The sequence below is a fragment of the Stenella coeruleoalba genome (assembly GCF_951394435.1).
Source record: "Stenella coeruleoalba genome assembly, chromosome: 2".
NCBI classification, from domain to species: Eukaryota; Metazoa; Chordata; class Mammalia; order Artiodactyla; family Delphinidae; genus Stenella; species Stenella coeruleoalba.
Genome location: NC_137147.1, coordinates 33,744,089 through 33,771,655, shown reverse-complemented (window position 1 = coordinate 33,771,655; position 27,567 = coordinate 33,744,089). Strand labels below are relative to the sequence as shown.

Genomic DNA, 27,567 nt, shown 5'->3' with positions numbered 1-27,567 from the left:
TTAATTGTTACAGTTTTTATTCTGGTAAATAAAAACATAAATAATCAAATTTTTAATTTGTCATTGACAGTTAATATAAATTAAGTAAAATATTAACTCAGTTCTGCACTATTATCAAAAGTTTTCCAATTTTTCCATAAAATGACCATGTCTAAATATATATCCTAATGGTCAAAACAAGTTCAACAAAAGATTATTTACAAATATGAGAAGACTGTGGTCCTATAACTCTTTTCTCCACAAAAGTGAATATGTAAATTGTTAGTCCAAGAAAATCACAAACTCTATTAGAAGAATGTACTCCAAACAAGTGATGGAACAGTACCAATTACTCAGCCTTTCTTTGGCAGCATTACTTTTGATAAACATTCTCCAAATAAACGGTAGATTTCTAGCAAATACAGTAGACATTTTAATCTTGTCAAGATAATGTAAGGAAATGCCCTGAAAGATTTTTAAATTGACTATAATTACCGATATCAGTCCTTAAGACAATTTTGCTGAATAAATAATTGGGGGTTTTTTGTTTGTTTTTTTTTTGTTTTTGTTTGTCTGGGTTTTTTCCTACCACATAGGTTGATTGGTGCTTAACATAGTGCCTTTCCCGTCTTACTTGAACTCAGGTGGTCACCCTCAATTCTCCTATTGCTGGATATTACTAACATATTTAGCTGTTGTGTGAGTGTGTGTGTGTGTGTTTTTAAAACCCTTTTCTAGTCCCTTCATTGCCTTTGCATGCATTATCTTCCAGGATTCTTCTCTTTTTTGGACTTCTTCCCTGCCACCCATGTGCTTCTTGGTGGGTAGTTATCAGCATATACAGAGTTCATTTTCCATTGTATCAAAGACTGAATGACACAGGTCTGCTCCGTCTCTGATTATTTACCTGCACAGGGGTCCAGTTTAATACTGTTCCTTTGTGGCTATTTTGAATACTCCCAGCTGCATAAATACACAAGAACACACACAAAGATATACTCAGGGACAATCACTAAATAGCCTTTCCCTTCTGGTTTTCTAAGAGAAACGAAGGCACAAAAAGGAGGCCTCCATGGACCTAGGGTCAGTAACTGAAGTCAGGTGGCCTATCTTCTCAAGCTGCTTCTTTCACTACCCCCTTGCTGATTTGAGAAACAGCAGGAAAATGAATGACAGTTTAAATTTGATTTTTATTTTTGCCTTTCCCCAAATTTCTGCCATCCTGTAAACTCCACCAACTTCTTAGAAAAGGAAGCTCTTCTGTGGTCTAGGCATGTGAAAGTGTTTTAGCAGCAGTGGCTTTAGGTTGTCAGAGATAAAGCCATGCCACAATCCAGATTCAGTGAAGTTTCCTGAAAGAATCCAGACGTTGGTGCCATGATGGTTTTCTTAAGAGGTGAGGGACAAGCCCTGCTCTTGAGCCAAGCCACTGTGCCTCCTGGAGTTTAGCTAAGGCTAAAGGATGGCCCCCTTGAAGGTTGTTTGGTTGGGAGGAACTACATTGTGGACAAAGAGGATAGAAACTAATCCAAAGTGCCAGAAATTAACCCCTGCCATAGCTTAGGTTCTCCTAGGTAGTAGGCTTCAGAAGGAAGATATGAGCTTGGAGGTCATATGAAGGTCTACTTATCCTATATTATCTCTAGTAACTCTGGCAGTAACGGGAGCAAAATAAATCTGGACAAATGCAAGGCGTTTAGATGAATCTGGCAGTGTACACGGGGCTGTTACCAGACATCAAGCAGGCGAGGCTGGAAGGTTTGCTTTCTTTGTGCTCAAGGTTTTGGCCATCCTGAAGGAGAATCATTTTGGCAGGGAGTACTTAGTAGTCTACTGCAGGTTTCTCTTGGGTCCAACTGCCATCACCTGTCAATCAACAGGGATGCCCAGCAGGTCACAGCTGACATCCCACAGCCGCCTTGCTACTGTCTCATTACGAGCCTGCGCAGAGACCCATGCCACACGGCAGTCACTGGAAAGGAAAGAGAAAGGCTGAAAGCACAGGGTTAAGAATGGAGTCTGCTCTCTGCCTGGGATAAGGAACACAACAGAAAAACAACCCAGGGATGACATGTGCTCTGGGCGCTTCACAGGACCAGTGTTTGCCCTAATTCTGCATCCTCCAATGTTTACCTCAGAGAAAATGTAATTACCATTTTAGGGCTCACTAGACCACACCGGCTCAGAATGCTTTGTTTGATATATAATGTGTACCATTTAGTCTTTATATTCCCCTGTGTGTGTGTGTGTGTGTGTGTGTGTGTATATATTTAACTGTAATATCAGTGCCTGCCTGACTCCTGTGTATGTCCATCTTGTTCAAACATGTCTCTAAGGTTCACTCTATAGGACCTTGTACAGTGTCATGTAGCTGAGATACTGCTATTTACATTGGTCATAGATGCTTGGAGTGGCTAAAAAAAAAACCTTCCTTCTGATCTACCTGCAGTTATAACTGTTTTTAAACTCAAAGAACAAGCAAAGTCAGCTTCATAACCAACAAAAGAAGTAAAAGATGATAGCAGAAAAGAAATGGTAATAACAAGGTCCCAGGTGTTTCATATACCTTCTCTTCATTGTTGTAACTACAATTGTTTTAAGTCCCCATTAAATGCCGGAGGGGTGTCCCAACTTTTCACCACCCAGAAAAGTTTCTCAAGGATAATTCTTTTACTCATGTTTGTATTCTCTGCATCTAGTACACAGCAGGGATTCAATGGAGGGTTATTTTCCTTTTAAATGATTGAGTAAAAGGCTCACGATCTTTGACGTCATGTGAGAAACAATTTTTAAAACTATACCGTTTCAAGAAAACTGCTTCCTGGACCATCTAAGCAAACTCTGAAGGTAAAAAGGAGAGTTGATAAGTCTGAAACAACCATGTGAAGCAAACCCCTAACACTATGTCCATTAAAACCGTGTTACTCAAACTCTGGGCTGTGGACAAACAGCAGGATCTCTGAGAACTTGCTAGAAATGCCAATTCTTAGGCCCCACCCCAGACCTGCTGAATCAGAATCTCTAGGATTGAGGCCTAGTAATCTGTTTTCAACCAGTTCTCCAAATGTTTCTTAAATACATGAAAGGTTGAAAAAAAATACTTAAAGATAACTTTGCATTTAAAAAACAAGCCTTATAAGTGTAGTACTTCTGTTTAAGGGAACTCACCAATACCACCAGCAAAACCTGCCATTTCTGAGTGAAAAGACTATCACTGATGACCAAGAGGGTCTGGATGACTCTCTGGAAATGACTTGGCCTCTGTAGGCCTCTACAGCCTCCAATGCACTAAGCCTTAAATTCCTTCTAAGTTTACGGTGAACAGCAAATGATACAAAGGACATGAAAATCCCCTGTAAGCTAAGACATGCTGTAAAAATTATTCAAATACAAAATTCAAATATTACATACAATAAGAACTACTGAAGTATGGTTATGACATCAGCATGGTCATGATGCTGATATTTCCAGTGGGACTTTGGTAAGTATTAATCAGTATAGGTAAAAGATTGACCAATTTCAAAACTTACTATAAAGCTACTATAATCAAGATAGCATTATACTGGCATAGGGATACACATGTAAATGAATGGAATAGAATTAAAAGTGCAGAAGTAAACCCTCACATTTACAGTCAATTGATTTTTGGTAACACTACTGTTATAGACTGATTCATGTCCCCCCCAAATCCATAGGTTGAAGCTCTAGCCCCCATGTGACTATAATGAAGATAGGGTCTTTAAGGAGGTAATTAAGGTTAAATGAGGTCATAAGGGTGAGGCCTTAATCCAATAGAACTAGCATTCTTATTAAGAAGAGAAGGAGACACCAAGAATATATGCACACAGAGGAAAGGCCATGTGAGGACATAGCAAGAAGGTAACCATCTGCAATGCAGAAGAGAGGCCTCACCAGAGACTAGCCCTGCCAGCCTCTTAATCTTGAACTTCCAGCCTCCAGAACTGTGATAAAATAAATTAATGTCATTTAAGCCATCTAGTTTGTGGTATTCTGTTATGGCAGCCCGAGATGGACTAATACAGCTATCATGACAATTCAGCAAAGAGAAAATAATCTTTTCAACAAATGGTTCTGGGACAATTGGATATCCAAATGCAAAAGAATGAAGTTGGAACCCTACCTCATATCATATACAAAAATTAACAAAAATGGATCATACGGAATTCCCTGGCAGTCCAGTGGTTAGGATTCTGCTCTCACTGCCAGGGGCCCAGGTTTGATCCCTGGTAGGGGAACTAATATCTCACATGCTGTGTGGCATGGCCAAAAAAAAAAAAAAAAAGGAGAGAGGGCAAACAGCAGAAGCAAGAAGAACTACAATTCTGCAGCCTGTGGAAGAAAAACCACATTCACAGAAAGACAGGCAGAGGACTTTGTACCAGATGAAGGAACAAGATAAAACCCCAGAAAAACAACTAAATGAAGTGGAGATAGGCAACTTTCCACAAAAAGAATTCAGAATAATGATAGTGAAGATGATCCAGGACCTCAGAAAAAGAATGGAGGCAGGGCTTCCCTGGTGGCACAGTGGTTAAGAATCCACCTGTCAATGCAGGGGACACAGGTTCGAGCCCTGGTCCGGGAAGATCCCACATGCCGCGGAGCAACTAAGCCCGGGCACCACAACTACTGAGCCTGCACTCTAGAGCCCACAAGCCACAACTACTATAGCCTGTGCACCTAGAGCCTATGCTCCACAACAAAAGAAGCCACCACAATGAGAAGCCTGTACACCTCAATGAAGAGTAGCCCCACTCACTGCAACTAGAGAAAGCCTGCATGCAGCAACGAAGACCCAACAGAGACAAAAATAATAAAATAAAATAAATTAAAAAAAAAAAGAATGGAGGCAAAGTTCAAGAAGATGCAAGAAATGTTTAACAAAGACCTAGAAGAAATAAAGAACAAATACCTAGAAGAATTAAAGAACAAACAAACAGAGATGAACAATACAATAACTGAAATGAAAAATACACTAGAAGGAGTCAATAGCAGAGTAACTGAAGCAGAAGAACAGATAAGTGACCTGGAAGACAGAATGGTGGAATTCACTGCCACGGAACAGAATAAAGAAAAAAGAATGAAAAGAAATGAAGACAGTCTAAGAGGCTTCTGGGACAACATTAAACACAACAACATTCACATTATAGGGGTCCCAGAAGGAGAAAAGAGAGAAAAGAACCGAGAAAATATTTGAAGAGATTATAGTCGAAAATTTCCCTAACATGGGAAAGGAAATAGCCACCCAAGTCCAGGAAGCACAGAGAGCCCCAGGAAGGATAAACCCAAGGAGAAACACGCCGAGACATATAGTAATCAAATTGACAAAAATTAAAGACAAAGAAAAATTATTGAAGGGAACAACAACAAATAACATACAAAGGAACTCCCATAAGGTTAACAGCTGATTTCTCAGCAGAAACTCTATAAGCCAGAAGGGAGTGGCACAATATATTTAAAGTGATGAAAGGGAAGAAACTGCAACCAAGATTACTTTACCCGGCAAGGATCTCATTCAGATTCCATGGAGAACTCAAAAGCTTTACAGACAAGCAAAAGCTAAGAGAATTCAGCACCACCAAACCAGCTCTACAACAAATCCTAAAGGGACTACTCTAAGTGGGAAACACAAGAGAAGAAAAGAACCTACAAAAACAAACCCAAAACAATTAAGAAAATGGTAATAGGAACATACATATTGATAATTACCTTAAACGTGAATGGATTAAATGCTTCAACCAAAAGACACAGGTCTGCTGAATGGATACAAAAACAAGACCCATATATATGCTGTCTAGAAGAGACCCACTTCAGACCTAGGGCCACATACAGACTGAAAGTGAGGGGATGGAAAAAGATATTCCATGCAAATGGAAATCAAAGGAAAGATGGAGTAGCAATACTCATATCAGATAAAATAGACTTTAAAATAAAGAATGTTACAAGAGACAAGGAAGGACACTAGATAATGATCAAGGGATCAATCCAAGAAGAAGATATAACTATAAATATATATGTACCCAACCTTTTGCACAGCAAAGGAAACCATAAACAAGACCAAAAGACAACCCTCAGAATGGGAGAAAATATTTGCAAATGAAGCAACTGTCAAAGGATTAATTTCCAAAATTTACAAGCAGCTCATGCAGCTCAATAACAAAAAAACAAACAACCCAATCCAAAAATGGGCAGAAGACCTAAATAGACATTTCTCCAAAGAAGATATACAGACTGCCAACAAACACATGAAAGAATGCTCAACATCATTAATTATTAGAGGAATGCAAATCAAAACTACAATGAGATATCGTCTCACACCAGTCAGAATGGCCATCATCAAAAAATCTAGACACAATGAATGCTGGAGAGGGTGTGGAGAAAAGGGAACACTCTTGCACTGCTGGTGGGAATGTGAATTGGTTCAGCCACTATGGAGAACAGTATGGAGGTTCCTTAAAAAACTACAAATAGAACTACCATATGACCCAGCAATCCCACTACTGGGCCTATACCCTGAGAAAACCAAAATTCAAAAAGAGTCAGGTACCAAAATGTTCATTGCAGCTCTATTTACAATAGCCCGGAGATGGAAACAACCTAAGTGCCCATCATCGGATGAATAGATAAAGAAGATGTGGCACATATATACAATGGAATATTACTCAGCCATAAAAAGAAACGAAATTGAGCTATTTGTAATGAGGTGGATAGACCTAGAGTCTGTCATACAGAGTGAAGTAAGTCAGAAAGAGAAAGACAAATACCATATGCTAACACATATATATGGAACTTAAGGGGAAAAAAATGTCATGAAGAACCTAGGGGTAAGACAGGAATAAAGACACAGACCTACTGGAGAACGGACTTGAGGATATGGGGAGGGGGAAGGGTGAGCTATGACAGGGCGAGATAGAGGCATGGACATATATACACTAACAAACATAAGGTAGATAGCTAGTGGGAAGCAGCTGCATGGCACAGGAATATTGGCTCGGTGCTTTGTGACCACCTGGAGGGGTGGGATAGGGAGGGTGGGAGGGAGGGAGACGCAAGAGGGAAGAGATATGGGAACATATGTATATGTATAACTGATTCACTTTGTTATAAAGCAGAAACTAACACACTATTGTAAAGCATTATACCCCAATAAAGATGTTAAAAATATATATATATATATGCACCCAACATAGGATCACCTCAATACATAATGCAACTACTAACAGCTATAAAAGAGAAAATCGACAGTAACACAATAATAGTGGGGGACTTTAACACTTCACTTACACCAATGGACAGATCATCCAGACAGAAAATTAATAAAGAAACACAAGCTTTAAATGACACAATAGACCAGATAGATTTCATTGATATTTACAGGACATTCCATCCGAAAACAGCAGATTACACTTCCTTCTCAAGTGCCCACAGAACATTCTCCAGGACAGATCACATCTTGGGTCACAAATCAAGCCTCAGTAACTTTAAGAAAATTGAAATCATATCAAGCATCTTTTCTGACCACAATGCTATGAGATTAGAAATCAATTACAGGGGAAAAAAAGTAAAAAACACAAACACATGGAGGCTAAACAGTACGTTACTAAATAACCAAGAGATCACTGAAGAAATCAGAGGAAACCAAAAAATACCTAGAGACAAATGACAATGAAAACACGACGATCCAAAACCTATGGGATGCAGCAAAAGCAGTTCTAAGAGGGAAGTTTACAGTAATACAATCTTACCTCAAGAAACAAGAAAAATCTCAAACAATCTACCTTTACACTAAAGGAACTAGAGAAAGAAGAACAAACAAAACCCAAAGTTAGTAGAAGGAAAGAAATCATAAAGATCAGAGCAGAAATAAACGAAATAGAAACAAAGAAAACAATAGCAAAGACCAATAAAACTAAAAGCTGGTTCTCTGAGAAGATAAACAAAATTGATAAACCATTAGCCAGACTCATCAAGAAAAAGAGAGAGAGGACTCAAATCAATAGAAATTAGAAATGAAAACGGAGAAGTTACAACAGACACCGCAGAAATACAAAGCATCCTAAGAGACTACCACAAGCACCTCTATGCCAATAAAATGGACAACCTGGAAGAAATGGACAAATTTTTAGAAAGGTATAACCTTCCAAGACTGAACCAGGAAGAAATAGAAAATATGAACAGACCAATCACAAGTAATGAATTTGAAACTGTGATTAAAAATCTTCCAACAAACAAAAGTCCAGGACCAGATGGCTTCACAGGTGAATTCTATCAAACATTTAGAGGAGAGCTAACACCCATCCTTCTCAAACTCTTCCAAAAAATTTGCAGAGGAAGGAACACTCCCAAACTCATTCTATGAGGCCACCATCACCTTGATACCAAAACCAGACAAAGATACTACAAAAAAAGAAAATTACAGACCAATATCACTGATGAATATAGATGCAAAAATCCTCAACAAAATACTAGCAAACAGAATCCAACAACACAGGAAAAGGATCATACACCATGATCAAGAAGGATTTATCTCAGGGATGCAAGGATTCTTCAATATACGCAAATCAATCAATGTGATACACCATATTAACAAATTGAAGAATAAAAACCATATGATCATCTCAGTAGATGCAGAAAAATCTTTTGACAAAATTCAACACCCATTTATGATAAAAACTCTCCAGAAAGTGGCCATAGAGGGAACCTACTTCAACAGAATAAAGGCCATATACGACAAACCCACAGCAAACATCATTCTCAATGGTGAAAAACTGAAAGCATTTCCTCTATGATCAGGAACAAGACAAGGATGTCCACTCTCGCCACTCTTATTCAACATAGTACTGGAAGTCCTAGCCACAGCAATCAGAGAAGAAAAAGAAATAAAAGGAATACAAATTGGAAAAGAAGAAGTAAAACTGTCACTCTTTGCAGATGATACATGATACTATACTTAGACAGTCCTAAAGATGCCACCAGAAAACTACTAGAGCTAATCAATGAATTTGGTAAAGTTGCAGGATAAAAAATTAATGCACAGAAATCTCTTGCAGTCCTATACACTAACAACGAAAGATCAGAAAGAGAAATTAACAATCCCATTTACCATTGCAACAAAAAGAATAAAATACCTAGGAATAAACCTACCTAAGGAGGTAAAAGACCTGTACTCAGAAAACTATAAGACACTGATGAAAGAAATCAAAGATGACACAAACAGATGGAAACATATACCATGTTCTTGGATTGGAAGAATCAATATTGTGAAAATGACTATACTACCCAAAGCAATCTACAGATTCAATGCAATCCCTTTCAAATTACCAGTGGCATTTTTTACAAAACAAGAACAAAAAAATCTTAAAATTCGTACGGAGATACAAAAGACCCCTAATAGCAAAAGCAGTCGTGAGGGAAAAAAACGGAGCTGGAGGAATCAGACTCCCTGACTTCAGACTATACTACAAAGCTACAGCAATCAAGACAGTATGGTACTGGCACAAACACAGAAATATAGATCAATGGTATAGTATAGAAAGCCCAGAGATAAACCCACACACCTATGGTCAACTAATCTACGACAAAGGAGGCAAGGGTATACAGTGGAGAAAAGACAGTCTCTTCAATAAGTGGTGCTGGGAAAACTGGACAGCTACATGTAAAAGAATGAAATTAGAACACTGCCTAACATCATACACAAAAATAAACTCAGAATGGATTAGAGACCTAAATGTAAGACTGGACACTCTAAAACTCTTAGAGGGAAACATATGAAGAACACTCTTTGACATAAATCACAGCAAGACCTTTTTTGATCCACCTCCTAGAGTAATGGAAATAAAAACAAAAATAAACAAATGGGACCTAATGAAACTTAAAAGCTTTTGCAAAGCAAAGGAAACTACAAACAAGATGGAAAGACAACCCTCAGAATGGGAGAAAATATTTGCAAACAAATCAACAGACAGGGCTTCCCTGGTGGTGCAGTGGTTGAGAGTCTACCTGCCAATGCAGGGGACACGGGTTCATGCCCCGGTCCGGGAAGATTCCACATGCCGCGGAGCGGCTGAGCCCGCGTGTCCGGGAGAGGCCCCAACAGTGAGAGGCCCGCATACCGCAAAAAAAAAAAAAAAATCAACAGACAAAGGATTAATCTCCAAAATATATGAACTGCTCATGCAGCTTAATATTAAAAAAACAAACCACCCAATCAGGCCAGAAGACCTAAATAGACATTTCTCCAAAGAAGACATACAGATGCCCAGAAGCACACGAAAAGCTGCTCAACAGAGACTTCCCTGGTGGCGCAGAGGTTAAGAATCCGCCTGCCAATGCAGGGGACACGCATTCGAGCCCTGGTCTGGGAAGATCCCACAGGCTGTGGAGCAACGAAGCCTGTGCACCACAACTACTGAGCCTGCTCGCCTAGAGCCTGTGCTCCGCAACAAAAGAAGCCACTGCAATGAAAAGCCCACAAACCGCAACAAAGAGTAGCCCCCACTCGCCACAAATAAAGAAAGCCCACGTGCAGCAACAAAGTCCCAACACAGCCAAAAATAAACAATAAATAAATTTTTTTAAAAAGCTGCTCAACATCACTAATTATTAGAGAAATACAAATCAAAACTACAATGAGGTATCACCCACCTCACACCAGTTAGAATGGGCATGATCAGAAAATCTACAAACAACAAATGCTGGAGGGGATGTGGAGAAAAGGGAACTCTCTTGCCCTGTTGGTGGGAATGTAAATTGATACAGCCACTACGGAGAACAGTATGGAGGTTCCTTAAAAAACTAAAAATAGAATTACCATATGACCCAGCAATCCCACTAGTGGGCATATACCCAGAGAAAACCATAATTCAAAAAGACACATGCACCCCAATGTTCACTGCAGCACTATTCACAATAGCCAGGTCGTGGAAGCAACCTAAATGCCCATCAACAGACGAATAGATAAAGAAGATGTGGTACCTATATACAATGGAATATTACTCAGCCATAAAAAGGAACGAAATTGAGTCATTTGTTGAGATGTGGATGGATCTAGAGATTGCCATACAGAGTGAAGTAAGTCAGAAAGAGAAAAACAAATATCATGTATTATCGCATGTATGTGGAACCTAGAAAAAGGTACAGATGAACCGGTTTGCAGGGCAGAAAAAGAGACACAGATGTAGAGAGCAAACGTATGGACACCAAGGGGGGAAAGTGGCGGGGGTGGGGGTGGGGGTGTGATGAATTGGGAGATTGGGATTGACGTGTATACTCTGATGTGTATAAAATGGATAACTAATGAGAACCTGCTGTATAACAGGGAGATCAGCTCGGTGCTTTGTGACCACCTAGAGGGGTGGGATAGGGAGAGTGGGAGGGAGGAAGACGCAAGAGGGAAGAGATATGGGGATATATGTGTATGTATAGCTGATTCACTTTGTTATAAAGCAGAAACTAACACACCATTGTAAAGCAATTATACTCCAATAAAGATGTTAAAAAAAAAGAACCTGCTGTATAAAAAAATAAATAAAATAAAATTCAAAAAGAAAAACAAAAGGATCATAGACCTGAACTTAATGTTAAAACTATAAAACTGTTGGAAGAAAACAGTAATAAATCTTTGTGACCTGGGGCTAGGCAATAGTTTCTTAGATAAGACACCAAAAGCACAAGTGATAAAAGAAAAAATAGATAAATGAGACTTCATCAAAATTAAAAACTTCTGTTCTTCAAAGGACACCATGAAGAAACTGAAAAGACAAACCAACAGAATGGGAGAAAATATTTGCAAATCATATACCTGATAAAGGACTCATATCTAGATTATATAAAGAACTGTTACAACTAAACAACAAAAAGACAATCCAATTTAAAAATGGGCAAAGGATTTGAATAGACATTTCTCCAACAAAGATACAGAAACGGGCAATAAGCACATGAAAAGATGTTCAACATCATTAGCAGGAAAATGCAAATGAGAACCACAATGAGATACTACTCCATACATACTCAGATAGCTAATATCAAAGGACAGACAGACAATAACAAGTGTTAACAAGGATGTGGAGAAATTGGAACCCTCATATACTGCTTGTGGCAATGTAAAATGGTGCAGCCACTTTGGAAAACAGTCTGGTAGTTTCTCAACAGCTAAAGTAGAGTTAAAATATAACCCATATTCCAGTGAGATTCCATTTCTGGGTTTATACACAAGAGAAATATCCATACAAAATGTGTACATGAATGTTCATAGCAGCATTATCTTAATAACCCAGAAATGGGAAAAAATCCAAATGCCCATCAACTGATGAATGGATAAATGAAGATGGTGTATCCATAAGATATTTGGCAATAAAAAGGAATGAAGTATTGATACACCCTCTAGCATGGATGAACCTTTAACATGTAATGCTAAGTGAAAGCCAGTCACAAAAGGCCATATATTATATAATTCCAACTGTATAGGCAAATCTATAAAGACAAAAAGTTGATTAGTAGTTTCAGGCAGAAAAGAACAACCAGTGCAAAGGTCCTAAAGCTTCAATCAAGACAGACTTCTATGTGCATGTCTTGCTAGTGGTCTACATGGCTGCTGTTGGATCTTCAAAATGCTTAAAATTAAGAATCCATTGTACTGGAAAGGCTCTTCAAAAGTCAATTCAATAATTATGGATTTGAAGCTGACTCTAAGCCATTCAGTCAAAACCAAGATAGAGGGTTATTTCATTTTAAAAAATCTCCAGGGAAGAAGAATCCAGTCACTCTTGAAAAATCATTCCAGTGTACAAAACTAAATAATCTATCTTCTTGCACTTCAGACCTGCATTTCCAACTATCCGCTACACAGTTCTACTCACATCTTATGGATAACACGCTCAACATGTACAGAGCCGGGTTTGTTACGTAGTGGGCAGTTGTTACTCTTTGGTTGAACACCCATCCCACATTCTTTTGGCAATAGAAACCTGATTTCTTTCTATGGAATTACCTCTTCTTCTTGGATATAGTTTGAAGAGTCCATTAATCAAATGCCTGCCTGCCCTCCTGTAGCCAAGTGAGTGGGGGTGAGAGGATGGAGGCGATGATCGGGGCAGGAAGGAGACCCAATGCTTCCTCCCTGGAGAGTGGATGGTGAGCAACACAACAGACTGCAGACAGCTGGCGCTCACTCACTCCAGCAGCAGGGTCCTGGCCAGCTGACTGGCCATTCTGCCTGTTCGAAGCCTGACTCTTCAGTCTTCCCTTCGAACCTAGGAGTATCCCCATATTTTAATAAATTCTCTTCTTGCTTATGTTAGCCAGAGTCCATTTCTACTGGTTTGGAATCAAAGAACCCTAAGTTATACACATTATTTATCTACAACTTCTGTCTCAGTTAATGTCACAATTAATCTCCTAATAAGTCAGGCTTGAACCCAGGTCACCAAATCCTCCTCTACCCCCTCACTGGTTGGTCATCAAGTGGTAAAAATTCTGCCTCTTCAGGGTCTCCCACTTAAATCATTCTCCTCATTCCGGCTGTCATTACCCTACATCAGAAACTCATTCTCTCTCATTTGAGGTACTTCATTCATTCATCAAACGGAGTTACTAAGGATATTTTTCTAAACCGCAGACCAGATTGTGGCTCTCTCTGCTGAAACAACTTCTGCGGCTCCTCTCTAAGCCTGGCATTATAGACCGTTCATGATCTGACTCTCTACCTTTCATTTCAATCTGAATTTATTTACAGCCCTTTCTCTAAAATTTCAGATTATTTCCACAAAATCTTGAAGGTGGAGGTGAAACCGTGTTAAAAATTTTGATCTTATGTGATATCTGGAACTTGCTTCAAAATAATATGGAATGAGAAAAATATGGGAAGGGGTAGTGGATGGAGATGAAGCAGGATTGGCCATGGGTTAATGGTTGTTGAGGTTGATTACGGGTATATGGGGATTCAACATGTTATTTTGTCTACTCCTGTGTACATTCAAAATTCCCTACAATACAAAGTTTTAAAAGTCTTCACTTATTCAAGAAGGGAGTCCATTGATACTATTTTAGTCCTGAAGGCAGTGGAGAAATACAGATTCAAATTCTTTTTAATGTGAAAAAATAGAACTAGGAGTCCAAAAAGGAACAAAGAAAACTAGATTGACATAAAAAATGTAGGAAGAAAAGAAACAACCAGAAAGCATAATCATCCATATAAAAGATGGCATGAATAAAATCAAACCTAGCAGTTACCACAAAAAAATATGAATGGGTCAAATTCCCCTATTAAAAGATAAAACATCAGCATCATTAGCAGCATCATTAACTACCCTCATCCCTAGAGTCAAGAGACAAAAGCCATATTGGACAATGTACTTTTTTAAAAAGGTAAGGTATACATATAGACAATGGAATATTACTCAGCCATAAAAAAGAATGAAATAATGCCATCTGCAGTAACATGGATGGACCTAGAGATTATCATATTAGGTGCTAGGTGAAGTAAGTCAGACAGAAAAAAACAAATATCATATGTCATCACTCATGTGTGGAATCTAATTTTTAAAAATAACACAAATGAACTTATTTACAAAACAGAAAGAAACAGACTTACAGATATCGAAAACAAACTTATGGATACCAAAGGGGAAACATGGTGGAGAGGGATAAATCAGGAGCCTGGGATTAATATACACACACTATTATATCTAAGATAGGTAACCAACAAGGACCTACTATATAGCACAGGGACCTCTACTCAATATTCTATGATAACCTATATGAGAAAAGAATATGAAAAAGAATGAATATATGTATATGTATAACTGAATCACTTTGCTGTACACCTGAAACTAACACGACATTGTAAATCAACTATAGTCCAATATAAAATGAAAATTTAAATAAATAAATAAACACCCGCTCCCCCCAAAAAAATAAAAAGGGTATGGTATACCAGACAAATCCAAATTATTTCCTGTGGGCAATGAAATTCCATCTTCAAAAACAGATACATTCATACCTGAAATGGTTTCCACTTAGAACTTCAAGACCTTCTGTTAAGGCACAGTACAGGCTGGTCTGGGCTCCCTGCTGAGGGGTCTTGATGAAGAAGGAGAAAAGCCACCAAATCCATCTCATGAGGGATGAGTGCCGAACCAATTCAGAGTCGACTGTGCCAGGGTGTACAGAATACGTTGTAACGCCACAGCCTGATGCGGGGATGCCATATAGAGAGGGGAAGACAGGACTTGATGTTGCCAAGTGTCCAAAGACAGCAGAAGACATGAATAAACATTTGCCCCATGTGGACTCCCTTCCCATGATGCAATCGCAAGCACTCCTCACAGTAATTTATACCTTCATTTCACAGATTACAATTAAGGCTCAGAGAGGTTATTAACTGCTAGGAAGCAGCAGAGCCAGGACCTCTCAGAAGCACTTGACATTGTTAACCACTCTCATCCTAAAGCTGCCTTTTCACTGGCTTCCATGATCCCACACCTCTTCTGGTTTTTTTAACCTTTCTGGATGCATCCTCTTGTTTCCTGGACCGGTTCATCATCTTCTACCCAAACTTTAAATGTTAAGAGTTCTCATGGCTCACTAAATTCCCTCTCTGTAACTTTACAGCACTCATTTTTATCTATGGTCCAAGTGGCTCCTTTTAACTCTTGGCTGACAATAAAAGGCAGTATAATGTGGTGGTTAAGGGTATGGACTTTGTAGTCAGAATGCCCAGTTTCAAATCCAAGCTTTACCACTCACTAGCTGTGTGACCTTCCTGATGTTGTGACTTAGTTTCCTCATCTGTAAAATAGGGATAATTATAATACCTACACCTCACAGAGCTGTTCTCAGGATTAAATGAGTTCATGTGTAAAAGAGCTTAGAATACTGTCTGGTGCATGATAAGTGCTAAATGACACTTATGCATGTGCTATTTCAGGTCCCCAATTCTTTTCTAGAAACCCTGGGGTCAGAAATGTTTCCAATTTCTTAAATTTTATTATATATATATAAAGTGTCTAGTACCTACTCTCCCTAGTACAGGTGAGGTTTTGCTGCCAAATGAGTTTTGGTATCAAGCTTAGGAAAAAACTGAGTTTTCAGGCCTTTGTGGAGTTCACAATTACAGAAAAAGGACTGTGGACCTGTATTATTTTCCACTTGACATCTACTCTAGATGACCCAGAGTAATGCAGACTCAGAGGTCCAAAACTGACTTCATATATTTAAGGCCAGACCTGGTTCTTGCAGTGTTCCCTACACTTTCAACCAGGCAGGCACACAGGACCAGTCCTTAAGGATCCACCACCTCACCATACATCTCCAGTCAACAAGCCCTGCAATTTTCACATTCTAAATATCTCTCAGGAGTGTCTATTACCCTCTGTCTCCACCACCCTAGTCCAAGCTACCCTCACTTCTTACCTCAACCACAGAAATCACCTGCTGCATCCACTCCTGCCCTCGTTTTAAAAAAGGATTCCATTTTAACGGCTTTCCATTGCCCTTAGAATAAACACTAAAATCCTTACTGTGGCCTCTCTGGATTTCACCTTCACCAACCTTACCAGTCTCAGCTCAGACCTCTTGCTTTCTACATTCTAACTATGACTGCCTTTTCTCAGTTTCTCAAGCAGAGACCAGACCTTCATGCATTCTCTTCCTTCTACCTGGAATGTTCCTCAGCTCCCTCAGCTGCCTCACCCCACCCACACTGTAACCCATTTAATTTCTTCTTTTTTTTTTTTTTTTTGCGGTACGCGGGCCTCTCACTGTTGTGGCCTTTCCCATTGCGGAGCACAGGCTCCGGACGCGCAGGCTCAGCGGCCATGGCTCACGGGCCCAGCCGCTCCGCAGCATGTGCGATCTTCCCGGACCGGGACACGAACCCGTGTCCCCTGCATCGGCAGGCGGACTCTCAACCACTGCGCCACCAGGGAAGCCCTAACCCATTTAATTTCTAATCATCCTGCAAGGGCTCAGCTTGCAACTCACTCCCTCAGAAAAGTCCTTCCTGATCCTTCAGACTGAATAAGCTTCTCCCCACCACCCCCCTGCCAATCCATTATAGGTCCTCGTAATTCCCCTTTATAGCATTTATCACAATTATAATTAAATAACAACAACAAAAAGAAAACTGTCTAGACATTGTTTAGGAAATGAATAAACTAAAGCACATCTATACTATGAAATACAATGTGGCCAACAAAAGTAATGGGGTAAATCTCTATCTAGTACATGGAAAGATCTCTAAGATGCTGTGCTGGAATTTCACTTCCTTATGTATGATATATACATATGTAAATGCACAAGAAAATAACTGGAATGGTGCACATCAAGTTGTTGACAGTGGTATCTTGAGGGCAGAAAAGCAGAAAGGGAAGAGAGGAGAATAACTCTATATACTTCCATCTTATTTGAACTTTTTACAATGAGAATTATTCATGCATTACTAGACTGATTTTACATGTGATTTTACATGCGACAGTTGTATAAATACTGCTAATTATTTCTCTCTCCCATTGGATGTAACCACTCCACCACTCCACTAATCCAGTGTGTAAAATAGCATGGACATTGGCATACGTGGTTGTTGAATGGCTGAATGAATGACTCTTCCGTCATGCCCAGGTTTCTTTCATTGCATCATAGCTATTTCCCACCTAATCCTCATACCTATCAGGTTTTCTCACTCGTGTAGCCTCTGCTTTTATCTGATCCTCGCAGCTGGGTCCATCTCTCCACTTCCAGGCCACCCTAGCTCCCTGACCAACCTTTGGGTAGTCTTCACCATCCAGTTACCCTGATCCATCCCAAGCTGATAAAGGATGTTATGCCCTGGGCACAGACATAACTCTCCATCTCACAGCTGTCCATGTGGTTTGAGGATCCTGTTCCAACGATGGGGCTCATATGTCTGCTACCTTCAGCCTGAATTCTGCCTGCCTTAATCCTAAGCAACTCTAATTGTCCACCCTGGATTTCCCGTTCTATTTATTGGAAATCCATAGTAGACCATTCCAAGGATCTCTGTTTATTTGTGACTGGAGACTGCCCTCCTCAAGCATACATTTCCCTCTTATATGACCCTTTGTTATTAGGGAGACCCCCTCCATAGTCCCAGCACCTGTTTTATCCCAATGGTTGTAGCCAGTGCCAGTTCTGGTCCCTCCCTTCTATCTCGTTTCATTACGAGTCAAAAAACTTGCTTTGCTCATGAGGCCTGAATTAATCACGACAATAACCCGTGAAGCAGTCCCATTTTACATATGAGGAAATAAGTCTTGAAAAGTTAAACAACTTGCTGCAGGTCATGCAGCTAATAACTGCCAAAGCCCAGCCTTCAGAATTTTCCCGTTACCTCCCAGTCACCTCTAACATTCACTTGTGGGCTGTTTACTGAAACTATACCCAGGTAGAGCCATGGAAGCAGGTCCTGTCCAGAGGATGGGCTCCAGAAAACAGTTCCTATTCCTGTGGCTTTTAGCTACTTCCCATTGACTCATGTGTCCACACTCATTTCTTCTAAGCCTACCTTTTAGCCTCCGGGCCAGTTCCTGGGTAAAGAGAATGTTGGCTAACTTGCTGTGACAGTAGGCCAGACCTGCATGGTAGAACTTCTCACCCTGCAGGTTATGGAAGTGGATCCTTCCCAGGTGATGTGCTAAGGAAGACACATTCACTACCCTTGATGGGGTTGATTCCTTCAACTTCTCTAGCAATAGGTGGGTCAGGAGGAAGTGACCTTTGAGAAAAAGTAGAATTAACAGAGTTCAGGGCCAATGGGAGTGTGAAGGGAGTAGTGGTGAGCCGGGCTCAGCTATGGAAGGCAGAGCATTCAAGAATAAGGCTTTTTGTCTCGTTAATTCATTATCAACTACAGAATAAGTTCAGTGACGGTTTAGGGAAATAGGAACAGCCAAAGACATGAGACATCTTTCTATGAGGTAGGTCTGGATTATGTGAATACGAATATGAAGTCATGTCTTTTTTTTTTTTTTTTTTTTGAAGTCATGTCTTATTCCAACTTTGAATAACATCACTGTTTAAGAGCAGGTGGCCTCTACTTGATGCTGGCCACAAGGGTCTCTACAAAGAAAGCAACACAGCCCCCAATCCAATTAGGTTGTTCAAAAATATCCTAAGGTAAATTGAATCTGAAGCACAGATTAAAAAGTGGGAGGAACTTCAAGCAAGCCTGAGCTTTCAGGCAGGACGACACTATTTATTATACACTTATAGTCTGTTATGGCCCAAAGGTCCAATCACACCACAAAGAAGGCTCCATATGACCCTGTTTTCCAAGGAGAACTTTAGTTTCCCTCTAGCTTTGTGATGAGACACAATTTCTTACCTAAGTGGTTGACTCCCATGTGCATCTCAAAGCCGTCGGCTGTCTTGGAGTAGGGACACATCATCACTCCTGCGTTGTTGATCAAAATGTGGAGATGCTTTTCCTCTGCAGGGAAGAGGGGATGGAGTGTGGAAGTGGCCAGCCATAGCTGTTACATCTTTGAAATCTGCCCCATACCCATGCTTTGAAAATGAGGACGCATGGCTTCAATCTTTCCTCTATTTTCCCCTCATACTTATTTTGTATTGTTTTTTCATTTTAAGACTTCAGTTGAATCATACATACTCTTAATACAGGGCAAAATTCCACCTGACACTACCAAATGGCCTTTCCAATCTTTCCAGTTCAGGAGCTACTTACTCAGTGCTTTTGGGAAGTGTTCTGTCTATCTCTCCCAACAGAAAGACTTCCCAAGCTGAATGGGAAATTCCAAAACAAGAGAAAAAGGATACTCTCTATGCCTCCCTGCCACTCGGATTCAGGCCCACAAAGAAACACTGGTTTCACCGCTTTGTTTCATCTGCCAATTCTCTCTTATGATTTATTTCCTCAAATGAGTTGTAATTTCTTACTAAAAGTATATATCAGTGGAAGTTGCTTCCCTTGGGAGGCCTAGATCCCTGGGTTATGAGGGAATAAGCCTACAGGGTGCTCTTGGACTCAATTTTGATGTGATACTACGGGGTTTTACATTAAGTTCTCAGCTCAAGTTTCTTGCACCAGTTGGTGGTGTGAATGAATTCCCCCCCACCGCATAAATGATGTCAGCTTGAAGTTCTAATTTCTTGCAGATGACGGTTTATCCATCCATGTTCTAAAGAGATGTTAAGCTTCTTTGTCACGTCCCTGAGCTGGTGGCCTGGGTTTTTTTTTAAGCTCCCTGTACCAAGGACCAGATGGCTTTCTGTGAATCCCAACCTTATGTGGAGCCTCAGATACAAACAGCAACCCAGCCCTCAACATCCTGAGGTCTCATCTCCTATCCCTGTACGGATATTTGGACTCCAGACCTTAAAGCCCATTTTGAATTCTGGTACACGTATGAGATTTCTGGCTTTAGTTCTTATGCACTGCTATGAACCTTTGAATTCACTTTTTGTTTCTGCCTCTTGAGTATTTCCCTTTGTTACTAATGAGTTCAGCTATGAATCATAAGTTTTTGGCTATATTTTGTCTAGCATTTCTATGTGTCAGAGAGGGAGAGGAATCTTTTCCTTTTAGCTAAGTCTGCCATGTTGATTGCAAGACCCACAGCATAGTCTCCAGTTCCACACTTACCTGCTAAGAAGCCCTTAGCAAAGGCTCGAATAGATTTAGTATCAGCCAAGTCCAGTTTCCGCACCAACACCTGTTGGTTCCCTGTCATGATCTGGATCTCTCTGGCCACCAACTCCCCCTTTTGCACATCCCGGCAAGCTAAATATACACGGGCTCCTGTCAACCAACATATAAAAGAGACAAACTGTCGGCTCTGTTTCTGAGTGAGCATCAAAGACCTAATACTAATGTTAAATGTTATTTTCTACTGTTTTTTTAAAAAAGGAATTACCCCTACTTCACACAGAGGTATCTGATGAACAAATCAGGAAAGAAAAATAAATCAATAATATTCATTGTGTCCATTATATATAGAACATTGTACTAGTGTCAGACCAGCAAATCAGCGGGGCACTTGGAATGTTCTTGAATTCCAAGACTGGGAGGAAATAATAAGAATGGTCATCATTGCAAGGGATAAAAGAGCAGTAGCAAGAAGAAGACCTAAATAGACATTTCTCCAAAGAAGATCTACAGATGGCCAATAGGCACATGAAAAGATGTTTAACATCGCTAATTATTAGAGAAATGCAAATCAAAACTACAATGAGATATCATCTAACACCAGTCAGAATGGCCATCATTAAAAGTCTACAAATAACAAATGCTAGAGAGGGTGTGGAGAAAAAGGAACGCTCCTACACTTTTGGTGGGAATATAAGTTGGTGCAACCACTATAGAAAACAGTATGGAGTCTCCTCAGAAAACTAAAAATAGAATTACTATATAATCCAGCAATCCACTCCTAGGCATATATCTGGACAAAACTATACTTCAAAAAGATACATGCACCCCTATGTTCATAGCAGCACTATTCACAATAGCCAAGATATGAAAACAGCCTAAATGTCCATTGACAGATGAATGGATAAAGAAGATGTGGTACATATATACAATGGAATACTACTCAGCCATAAAAAAGAATGAAATAATGCCATTTGCAGCAACATGGATGCAACTAGAGATTATCACACTAAGTGAAGTAAGTCAGAAGGAGAAAGACAAATACCATATGATATCACTTATACATGGAATCTAAAATATAACACAGAAGAACCTATCTACAAAACAGAAACAGACTCACAGACATAGAGAACAAACTTGTGGTTGCCAAGATGGGGGTTGTGGGGGATGGATGGACTGGGAGTTAGGGATTGGCAGATGCAAGCTATTACATATAGAATGGATGGACAACAAGGTCCTACTGTATAGCGCAGGGAGCTATATTCAATATCCTATGATAAACCACAATGGAAAAGAATATATTAATAAAAGAATGTATATATATGTATAACTGAATCACTTTGCTGTACAGCAGAAATTAACATTGTGAATCAACTACACTTCAATTAAAAAAAAACAACAGTGGCAGGAGGGAATTAGAAGCAGATGAATTTGCCTCTTTGAGCTAGCTCTTTGGCTGTCTCCTTCCCGATGCCTGTGTTGGCTCCAGTGACCACAGCGACCTTCCCAGGAAGCTGGATGGTTGATGTACACACCCCGCTGGACAGCATTTTCCTGCAGACAGAGGAGAGCTCATCAGTTCTTCATTCTCTTTGTCTCAGCCAGAGATTCCTGCAACGTTCTCGCGTCTACAGGTCCCAAGGCTGAGGGCTGTTTTGGTTCCTTCTACTGCTGGCTTTTTATAGATTAAAGGAAGGTTGGAGGAAAGAAAACAAAATTTTCTGCTCTTAAGATTTTCTTGCTTGGGCTTCCCTGGTGGCACGGTGGTTAAGAATCTGCCTGCCAATGCAGGGGACACGGGTTTGAGCCCTGGTCCAGGAAGATCCCACGTGCCACGGAGCAACTAAGCCCGTGCACCACAACTGCTGAGCCTGCGCTCTAGAGCCTGTGAGCCACAACTACTGAGCCTGCGTGCCACAACTACTGAAGCCCACGCGGCTAGAGCCCGTGCTCCGCAACAAGAGAAGTCACCGCAATGAGAAGCCCCCACGCAGCAATGAAGACCCAACGCAGCCAAAAATAAAAATAAATAAATAAGTAAATAAATTTATTAAAAAGAAAAACATTTTCTTGTCCAAATGTTTCTGCTCTTGCTTGAGGACAGAAGTGATTCTATTATAAGGGCAAACCTTAGCACTGTTCCCTGCAGTTACAAGAACTGATGAATATCTGTTTAGCCAGGATCCTGGTGGAGCTCTTTCTTGGGCTTAGGAAATCACAAGACTCAGCCTAGAAAAAGAAAGAACTGGTTCACTGATGTTAATCTGTCCATAACTGTCACTTTATGGCCTTAATAAAACAGCTTACCCAACACAAAGTTAAAATTATGAAAGCTTGTCAACCTGGACAAAACAAACAGAAACACACACACACTTAAAAATAAGACAAAGAGGGACTTCCCTGGTGGCACAATGGTTAAGAATCCGTCTGCCAATGCAGGAGACACGGGTTCGAGCCCTGGTCCGGGAAGATCCCTCAGCCACAGAGCAACTAAGCCCGTGTGCCACAACTACTGAGCCCGTGTGCCACAACTACTGAGCCCGCGTGCCACAACTACTGAAGCCTGTGTGCCTAGAGCCCGTGCTCCACAACAAGAGAAGCCACCGCAGTGAGAAGCCTGCGCTCAGCCACAAAGAGTAGCCCCTGCTCGCCGCAACTAGAGAAAGCTTGCACACAGCAACGAAGACTCAATGCAGCCAAAAATAAATAAATACATTTAGAAAAAATAAATAAATAAGACAAAGATTAATGTTAATAAGTACAAAGGGGAGCTGAGATTCAAGTCCTGGTTTCACTAATTTGAGTCCTTCTTCCTTCATCCTGCTTCTCCAGAAGAATGAATGCACAAACAGATATTAGTAGGCCTCGGATTGTTCTTTTCTCTGCAGATCTTGGGGGCTCAATTTAAAACAATTTGTTGACTGGGAGATGCATTTTTAAGAGCATTTCAACGTTTTTCATTGAACTTAGAATTGCAAAGTGCACACTTCTAGCCACTCAAGTTCCTGCTTAGAACAAACAGGCCATGAAGGAAGCAAACTAACTCAAGGTGACCACCAACGGATATCTTCCTCCCCAGAACAAGCCTCCCTGCTCTGTTTCCCACATTCCTTCAGCTTTAGCTGCAGGAGCCACAACATATCAGGGCCTCTACCCAGCTCTTCCTTCTGCTTAACCAGCAGGAAGAAAAGAGACAATCAACTATGAAAGTCCAGCTCTGGTCGAGCCCCCATGACCTAGCTAGGTGGTTTGGAACATCACCCTTGGAGTGTAACCTTCCTTAGAAAAATCTTGCTGAGGTATGAGCACTATTTTCAGTTCAGGTTCAACTCTTCAGTGAGATTCTATAGGGATAAGAGGATGTCGTGGCAGAAAGAGATAAAAAGCAGCGTTTCGCCCCAGTACCAACACCCATGTGTGCCTAGAGGTGGAAGGACTACGTGTGCAGAGGGGAGGAAAAATACAACTGGAGGAGGGGCTCGAGGGAGGTGGGGAGAAAGGGAAGGGGTGAATGTGGTAAGAAACGGCAGAGGGTGATCTAGCGCGCCTTCCAGTTCCACTCAGACAGTGACCGCGTCCCCCTTCCCCCGCCCATCCAATCCCCACCGAGGGAAGGAGTGTGTGTCTTCAGTCACTGGTCCACCGTCACTACTGGTGATTTACTCAGCACCAATCAGCAGTGTGCAACTCGCTGCTGATTCTCCGGGGCACTCAGCCAGCCATTGGCTGATGTGTCACCTGGTCAAGAGACCACGACCCTCAACCTCTCCTCCCCACCCCCAAACCCCAGAGCAGGGCTCGGACCACCTCCCACCCCCAACTCCTGCTGCGAAGGCAGGTAGTAGGCAGGAGAATGTGATGAAACCCTTTCAATTCTCTCCTTTACTACATCTGTCCAGAGAAAAAGCAAATCTAACAGCAACAAGAGAGCAAGCAATGGAGCTGCAGATGTCACGATTCGCACTGAGGAAACAAAGCAGGGTGCTCCGGACTGCAGCCCCTTCCCACGGCCTGGGGTCTCCTGGTATCGCCCTCCTCACCCAGGACCTGCACCTCCTCCGACCAACCGAACTCCCCTACTTGGAGCCCCGCGGGGAGTCTTCCTTTCCTTCTTTTGAAGAACAGAGCTTCGATGGGGATGAATATTTCCCCCAAAGACTTCTCAAGAGAAGGCAATACATTTGCACAGACCTGATTTGGGGTGCAGCGATGTACAGGAGAAAGGGGAGGAGGAGGAGCACGAGCAGGACCCCAATCATCTCGCGGGGAGGCAGGTGCGGCTGCCGGAGGTGAGCGAGATGCCCCAGCGGTGCTCGCCGGCTGTGGCCTCTCTTCCAAGACACGCCCTAGTAAAGTGCGACAGCCCGGGGAGTAAAGCTGTCTGGGAAATGTAGTCCAAAGCTTGGCATGTGAGCACGCTGTTCCCAGACGCTGAGAGAAGCTGAATCTTGCACCAGATACGCAACGGGTCCCCAACCAGCTAGGATCTAGGGCCTTTGGGATCATCGAACCAGCTCTCCCATGGCCCTTCTGGCCACCATGAAATCTCCCCAGTCCTCTCTGTGCCGGTGCCTAAGTCCAGACCCTGGTTCAGTTTTCCCCAATCATCGTTAGGTGGCTACCGCATGTTTCTCCTGGAGGTCAAATATTGGCGTCTGGGAAATGTTCTAAGGCTGATTGCACAAAAGAGGAGCGGTTGGAGTCTGACAGTTGGGGGGGAGGGGGGAATCTTTCCTCCTTAGGGATTCCTTCACGCAAAGAAGCAGAAGCAATCGGTCCCTGAAGACACTAGCAGGAGAGTCATTTTATTGTGTCTTTTTGGAATTATAATGAAATATAAAGTATAATCGTAATTTTCCTGGTGTTTGAGTGTGAATTGATGATAGAATATAGTTTTCTTTTTTTTTTATTTTTTATTTTTTTGCAGTACGCGGGCCTCTCACTGTTGTGGCCTCTCTGGTTGCGGAGCACAGGCTCCGGACGCGCAGGCTCAGTGGCCATGGCTCACGGGCCTAGCAGCTCTGCGGCATGTGGGATCTTCCCGGACCGGGGCACAAACCCGTATCCCCTGCATCGCCAGGCGGACTCTCAACCACTGTGCCACCAGGGAAGCCCCAGAATATAGTTTTCTTGATGACTTGGGTTAGTTATATTAACTTCCAGGGTAGCAATGGATTTCTCAGATTAGCACAGTTGGTTTTGCCTACTCATGAAAGTATTTAATCCTGTCTTGAATTAAAGCCATGGAAATTCTCTGGGAACAAGGAGTTTCCCTGGTCAGTCACTCCTTTCAGTCTGCCATCTGAGGACTGTGTCTCGTTTCCTTGGGGGTGAAGGTGGGGAATGTTTTAAGTCATTATCTGTCTGTGGTCCCTGACTGCGCACAGTAATGTATTCTGGTTCTTCTGGATAATTCATTTCCATTTGATTGAAAGACACATACGCCAAGCTCAATTTGAACCAATATATTTTATAGCAATTGGAGAGGAGAGGGTTTCCTTCACACAAGACAAATTTCTACTGATTTAACATGATATTATCTAAGTCATCGGATTTTGTCACACGCTCATTATTGGGTTACCTAATATTTGAATAGACTTTTACACCTGTATTAAAAGCTTTCCCCATGTTTTGTTCCTTATTCATTCACTCATTTACTTGGCAAATGTTTATGGTATTCCTACAATGTGCTAGGCACTGTGCGGGGTCCAGCAAGGAGCCTGGTACAAGGGAGAAATGACCTCTGCAACAAGTGATCACTGTGAATAAATTGTGATGAGGTTATGAGGGAAAATAGAGAAAGCTTTGGAAGGTCATAGCAGGAGACCTCTCCTGGTCTGGAAATCAGGAAGGCTTCTTTGAGGAAATAACGTTTGAGCTGAGGCCTGAGGAAGGTCAGGAGTTAGTGGGCAAGCAACATATAGGCAAGAGTGCTCTGAGCAGAGGACTTGAGTGAGTGCACTTGATGGTGCAGAGTTCAAACAGGGGCCACTAGAACAATGGAAAACAATGGAAAACTGGTCTAGTTGAGGCACAGGGGCTAGGTGCAGTGCCAGAAATGGCAATAACAGCCTGTGCTTATATAGTGCTTATTATGTGCCAGGCCCTGCCCCCAAGTGCTTTATATCTATTAACTACCTTGACTCTCATAACAACTCTGTGATGTAGGTACTATGATTTTCCCTATTTCGCAGACAAGGAAACTAAAACAACAACAAGGTTAAATACGTTAGCCCAGGACATAGTGGCAGAGCTGGGATTCAAACTTAAGCAGGTTGTATCCATGGTCTGTGCCCTTAATGACTGGGCCGTGTTGCCAAAGGATGAGGCTGGAGAACTTCTTCTTATACATATGCACATTTGGGCATCTACACAAAATTTGCATGCAATTTCATCCATAGAACCCAGATTAAAAACAATTGGTTAAATCTGTCAATTTTAATAATGTAATAGGGAGTTATTTATAAGCAAAAGTGAGTTTATTCCGAAATAGCCATAGAAACCCTCAATTCAAGATATGCAAACTATGGTGGCCCATGGGCAAATCCAGAGAACAAGGAAGGGGAGCTTGCTTTTATAGCAAAAGGAGGGGGGGCGTTGGGAGGGGCTGTGATAATCAGAGTCCATCGGAGAAAGCTGGGAATCCAAAGTATGGAGGCTTCTCATTGGTTGGGCTGCTAAAGTCTGATTGGCCGGACTGTAGGCAGTGGAGAGTTTTCTTCTTCCTGCTGGATAGTGATGTAGGCAACACTTTCCTGTGGGAGATGTAGGCAAACATCTCTTCCTGTTTGGAGTAATTGATGATGCATGGCTGGGCATGAGAGCTCCCCATATAGGCCTGTCCCACTCCAATTGTAGCTGAGGTTTCTTTAGTCAATTCCACAAATTGATGACTGAAGATGGGTAAGCAGAAGAGTCACTTGGAGAGGAAGTTAGAGAAAGTGCAG

At 41.3% G+C, this 27,567-nt stretch overlaps 1 protein-coding gene across 5 annotated transcripts; it reads right to left on the bottom strand.

Moving 5' to 3' along the window:
- Positions 1-316: 316 nt before the first annotated feature.
- RDH11 (retinol dehydrogenase 11) lies at positions 317-25,703 on the bottom strand. 5 transcript variants are annotated; one of them, XM_079912873.1, is made up of 8 exons: positions 23,383-23,593; positions 22,750-22,849; positions 22,056-22,174; positions 20,618-20,773; positions 19,340-19,444; positions 18,521-18,730; positions 14,999-15,188; positions 317-1,951 (listed from the first exon to the last, which is right to left on the bottom strand). In XM_079912873.1, the coding sequence occupies exons 3-8, from the start codon at positions 22,168-22,170 to the stop codon at positions 1,849-1,851; spliced, it is 879 nt and encodes a 292-aa protein (XP_079768999.1). In that variant the 5' UTR covers positions 22,171-22,174; positions 22,750-22,849; positions 23,383-23,593; the 3' UTR covers positions 317-1,848. The 5 variants fall into 5 exon arrangements, with proteins under 5 accessions (XP_079768999.1, XP_079768998.1, XP_079769000.1 ...); XM_079912872.1 differs by lacking the exons at positions 22,750-22,849; positions 23,383-23,593 and adding an exon at positions 24,812-25,703; XM_079912874.1 differs by lacking the exons at positions 22,750-22,849; positions 23,383-23,593 and adding an exon at positions 24,812-25,703 and having other exon boundaries at positions 18,611-18,730.
- Positions 25,704-27,567: the final 1,864 nt, after the last annotated feature.